This window comes from Elaeis guineensis, chromosome 5 (genome assembly GCF_000442705.2).
Source record: "Elaeis guineensis isolate ETL-2024a chromosome 5, EG11, whole genome shotgun sequence".
Lineage (NCBI taxonomy): Eukaryota > Viridiplantae > Streptophyta > Magnoliopsida > Arecales > Arecaceae > Elaeis > Elaeis guineensis.
The window spans coordinates 118,054,005-118,059,489 of NC_025997.2; the positions used below are offsets into that span (position 1 = coordinate 118,054,005).

Below are 5,485 nucleotides of genomic sequence, written 5' to 3' on the forward strand. Positions count from 1 at the left end.
ACGACTTTTCCCATTCCATCATATATATATATATATATATATATATATATATAAAGCAAATTCATTATCATTCATCTTTTGGGTTTTAATACGATCATGGTTCCATTCTCTATTTTCAATATCACTAATATAAAATCTCATGAAATAATTATAAGTTCTTCCCCAATATGGTAGACTTATAATACATACAGATGTGAACAAAAGATTTTAGACTTTACAAAATTGAAATTTCGGGATTGCTAAATGAAAATTGAAACCATTGAATGCAATCTAAAAGATTCTAGCTTTACCTAATTAGTTTGTTGACATTTGTCTCCATATGTGAGCAATCTAGAGTTTAACCTTGATGACGGAAAACCAATCATATTTCTCAAAAGAAAAAAAAAAAAAAAAAAGATATGCTGTGGAAGTTTGGTCCCTATGCAGCAAACCATGCCAAATTAATAATCTTATGGCACATTATAATGTTTTGAAACAACTTGTACAGGGAAGGGTTCTGCAAAACATAACACCTTCCATTTTAAAGTAGCTTTTAATGTAGCAAGTCAAATAGAACTTACATTTTTATTTTGCAACTTTCAGAGTTGGTTCATTCCCAAAACGATTTCATATTTCAAACGAAAGTTTATAAAAAAATTATTATTTTTTTTCTTACTCTTTGTATATCATAATTCTATTCATACATGCACCTATACATATACATAGGTTGCAAGATATAAATCTCTACTAGATAATATTCACAAAGTCTATGAAGGCAACCAAACCAATTTAAATTCTGCTTCATAAATTTAAATTGGTCACTACAACAAAATGCAAGATAATACCTACATTTTAAAACTATTTTTGGCTAAGTGAAGCTCTTAAAATTGGATGTATGCACATGCATTAGTAATGCTTTGGCAATGCTCATAAAAAATCAACTTGACTAAATCCCAAACAAGTTATATATTCCATAAATGAATTGGCTAGGACTCACAGTATATGTATCTGATCAAAAGATAGAAAGAGAAATGCTTGGAAAACTTAGTAGTACACAAATCTAGGCACCATAAATCAAATAAATATTGTCACCTCCTCTGCTTATTTAGATCATGATTGTGTCAGCTATTTCACAGTTGGATGCCATAAATTGCTGTCCCTTGTACTTTACAATATTATATTTTGTGGAGAAAAAAAAAAAAAAAAAAGGGTCAAGCCAGACAATCCACCAAACCAAGCTCGGTCTAGCCAGCACCTGACATGTCCACCCAGTAACCACATTCCAGCGGACCAACCGTACGTAGCCAGCATGAACCCAACAGCCTCAGTACATTACAGTATATCTCAGCGCACGAGCGCATCACCTGCGGACAATCTTGTACGACCTACCACCACCCCTACACGAATGCCACGTCAGCCCACCCCAAACACCAGACACCACTCCACCCAAGAACATTCTTGTCCCAAGTTCGAACCTAAATCCATGCACGTTTCACTGGATCATTTGCTGGTTTTGAAGTCCCACGCACAGCATCACACAGCTGATCTCTATCCTTCTCTATCTCTTTCTCTGCATCCGCGTCTCTAAATACCGTCCACTTGATCTTTCTCGCGCGACAAACGCGGCACAGTGGAAACAATACCCGCACTCGCGCATATATTCCACTCTCGGTCCGACCACGGCGGTCTCTGGGATCTACGACGATCTCATTTTGATCGTAGGAGACGTCCGACATGTATCGGAGCTTGTCGGGCAGCCACCGGGACGGGGGCAACGCCGATGGGAGCGGCGCCGCCGTGGCCATGCCGGGATACTTCATGGCGTCGTTATACCCGGTGGAGATGGGCGGCGGTGGCGGCGGCGGTGATGCACCCTTGGACCGGGCCCTCATCGCCTCCAGGAACCACCGCGAGGCTGAGAAGCGAAGGAGGGAGCGGATCAAGTCCCATCTTGATCGTCTTCGGACCATTCTCGCCTGCGACCCTAAGGTTGGCTCTAACAATTGCACCAGACTTTCCCTTCCTCTCTTCTCGATCTTGGACTTGTAAGGTTGGGTCAAGGGTTACCATCTGACCTTTTCCCCCTTTTTTTTCCTACTTAACTTATTCTTAACTTCTACAATAGCAGTTCTTTTTCCCTTAATATTCGGATGGGTTTTGTGCCGTGATATAGGATAGAATCAGTATATTTGTCATCTGGAGAAGCTTATAGTGTACAACACTAGGTAGGGTTTGTCATGGTAGAACCGTGGCCTTCTTCATATTAAGGATATAAAGAATTTTCTAGTGTTAGGGTTTGGGAAAGTCACCAGCTAGGGTTTCATATAATTCCTTTTACTTTTGTGAGATTGTATAAGCATTTCTTCCATAGTGGAATTTGATTTATTTCCTTGCAACAAAACCATTTCACAAGGATTGGGGTTTTGGAGAGAACTAGCTTATTGGGGATAGATAGGGCTTTGACAGAGCTTTCTGAATTTTTTTTTATTATTATTGGCTATTAGGAATAGCTTTACCTTCTATGTTTTCTTTAGGGTTATGGTCTTGTTCAGCTCCCTGTTTGTCTTCAATTCTTGTTTTCTTTTTCCTCCATAGACAGATAAAGCATCCCTCTTGGCGAAGGCAGTGGAACACGTTAGAGATTTAAAGCAGCGAACAGCCGACATGACAGAGACCCAGCTCTTCCCCACTGAAAACGATGAGATCGTTGTGCTTCCCTCCTCCAGCTCCAATGGTGAAGGTTCAGTGTTTGAGGCCTCGCTGTGCTGCGAGGACCGGTCTGATCTTCTTCCTGAGCTTATAGAGACCCTCCGATCCCTCCGCCTCAAGACTCTGAGAGCCGATATTGCAACGCTTGGTGGGAGGGTGCGCAACGTGCTGGTCCTTGCCAGAGAGAAAGAAGAGTATGAGGAGGAGAAGGAGGAGGAGGAGGGTTCTGGTGGTGCCTTCCTGAGAGATGCTCTCAAGGCTTTGGTGGACCGCCCGGTCTCCGATGACCGGTCCAAGCGGCGGCGTGTCGTGGACCGGGGTTTGGCCTGAGGAGCCTCTTCCTTCCTTGTGGTGGTCTTTGTTTAGGCTTTGTGTTTGGATATTTGGAGCTTTTGCTTCTTGATGGTGGTGTTTTAGGGTTTGTTATGGGCGTCAAGGTTGGAGACCGCAAGGAAGAATATCATTGTTATAAGCTATTATTAATTTGCTGTAATAACAATGTGGTTCCAAACTGCAGCAGTGTTGTTCAAACGAGGTATGTAGATTAAGGTTAGTTTTAGTACTGCAGAGAATGGGAGATAATATAGTTTATCAGACATGGGCATCCGCATGGAATGTCAGTTGTTTTGACGTTCTATTATCTTCTTTATCCCCTTGCTAGCTCTTTCACAAGAAAGGAAGAGGCTTTGAACTGGATATCAGATCAAAAATGTGCTAAATATTTGTGGGTGGATGATGGCAAGTTCCATGTATTATTGTTTTGTGCAAATGATCCTATGCATTTCAATTCCTCAAGTTGTTTAGATTATCTTGGAATGTTAATGATGAGTATGTAGGAGGAGCTTTTTCATGAGTTTTGCTGGATATTCTATTTAGTTTGCAGTTGGAGTGAGTGAAAGGTTTAAGATAAGGGATGGAAGAGAACCTGTGGTAAATAAGTTGAAAGTCTTTCGAAAATTGGAGTATCGCATATTCAAATTGGTCCTAGCTGCCTTTTCTTTTTTTTCCCTATCCTTCACACTTCGGAGAGATATAAGCTTAATCTGGCTGGTTTCTACAACAAAACTTCTGGTAGTCTATGTAAAAGACTTCCTTAATTACACTAACTACAGATTACTTACAGTCCATAGTTAGGTTTGTTTTCATGCGCAACTATCTTAAGATCAAGGGCATGTGGAACCATATTCTGACACGCTCTGGTGCAAAAAGTGTGAAAAAAGGGCAACCATCCAAGCAGGACTTGCTGAGGCCAAGACATTGACGCTACAGTAAGAGGAGTTATAGGTAGCAACAAGCGATTCAGGAACTCAGCAAGCAGTGGATTGGCTCGGCTTTTGATAACTTTGCTTGGTGTGTGCTCCCATGGTATGTACGTTCTCTTTTATGATTTTTTCCACCGCTGAAAACTCAATACCAACATCCTTCAACAACAGCATCATAACAAAACCATGGATTCTACAGTAGTAGAAATAGAGACCTCATGCTCTGATTCCTTTACTCATTAATTGCTCAGGTGATCATAGCCCAAAGGCAGCTCGGTCAAACACACACAAAGTAGGAGTTAAAAGTAATGGAAATATAGAAATGAGCATGGGGGAGGTTGCAATGATAGTATACATGTGATAATCTCAGACAATCAATAACTTGTACAAGTACAGTAAGTGAAGTTTCCAACTTATGTAACAACATTACACCAATAAGAAACTTATGAAGAAAATATTATTGCACAAGGAGGTATTCAGCCTTTCAGGTGAGGAATTAAGAGACCCCTCGGGAATGAATACGTAGCAGTGCACCCATGGTGCCATTTGCGAGGGACCACCCCACCCACCTTTGACCCAGGGATGGGAGATCTTGAGGCCGCCGGACGAAGGCGTGCACGGGGCCCGGCGCGCGTGCCGGACCGGTGTCAGAGCCCGCAATCATGCGTGAGCCAGAGAAAGCCAGACAAAAGACGGAGACTTTCCTCCGTATGGCCGAGCACATGTGTGGCCACCTCTTTTCTACCCTTCTCTTCCTACCACCTTTACATATTTATTATTATTATTATTATTATTATCATTATATATGTATATTTTTATTTATTTTACTGTTTAGCCAAGGGAGGGGTGGGGAGGAGGATGAAGGGCTAAAAACTAGAAAGGATGGAGGCTTTTGACATGCACGCTTGAGAGCAATGATTAAGTGTGTGGGAGAAAGAAGGCAGGAGGATGAAAAGAAGAGATGGGGATGGAGCACGGTTTCACGGCAGGGATGTCTGCCGGCCTGGAACAGTGGGGGGGTGGTGTGCGTAGTGGGTGGTTGCTGGTTAAAGCTGCTTTGTCCTCCTATGGCTTTGAGCCATGTCTCGTTCTAATCTTTTTGTCCTTCCGGCTTTTGTTTATGTCAGCATGGCGTAATATTGCTCATGTGTTGGCCAATGGTGGGTCCGCGGAATTAATAGATCCATATGTATGTATATCTAGCCTTAGCCCAAGGATTTATGGTGACGAGAACATCTCTGTACACCGCATCTAATGCAGAAAAAAAACACCGCTCACGTAGCCATCGCTCTGTAATACCTATTTACTATATGCAGTTATTTTTTTATTTAAATTTTTAAATAATAAAAATAAATTTAAAAAAAAAATTATGATATTTTTTATTAAAAAATTAGGTTGACTCAGTATGCATAGGCTTCAAAATATTTTGAAACAGCAGTGAAAAAAATATAGATTAAATCTTTTAACCTCACATGCTATAGATCTAATCTACGTTTATCCGAATTCTGGATCTCAGACATACATATAATCTGAGA

General features: G+C 41.1%; 1 protein-coding gene across 1 annotated transcript; it reads left to right on the forward strand.

Annotated features, from left to right (window-relative positions):
* The first annotated feature begins 1,582 nt into the window (after positions 1 to 1,582).
* Positions 1,583 to 3,477, forward strand: LOC105045468 (transcription factor bHLH106). The gene is made up of 2 exons (XM_010923766.4): positions 1,583 to 1,968; positions 2,575 to 3,477. The coding sequence occupies exons 1-2, from the start codon at positions 1,714 to 1,716 to the stop codon at positions 3,016 to 3,018; spliced, it is 699 nt and encodes a 232-aa protein (XP_010922068.1). The 5' UTR covers positions 1,583 to 1,713; the 3' UTR covers positions 3,019 to 3,477.
* Positions 3,478 to 5,485: the final 2,008 nt, after the last annotated feature.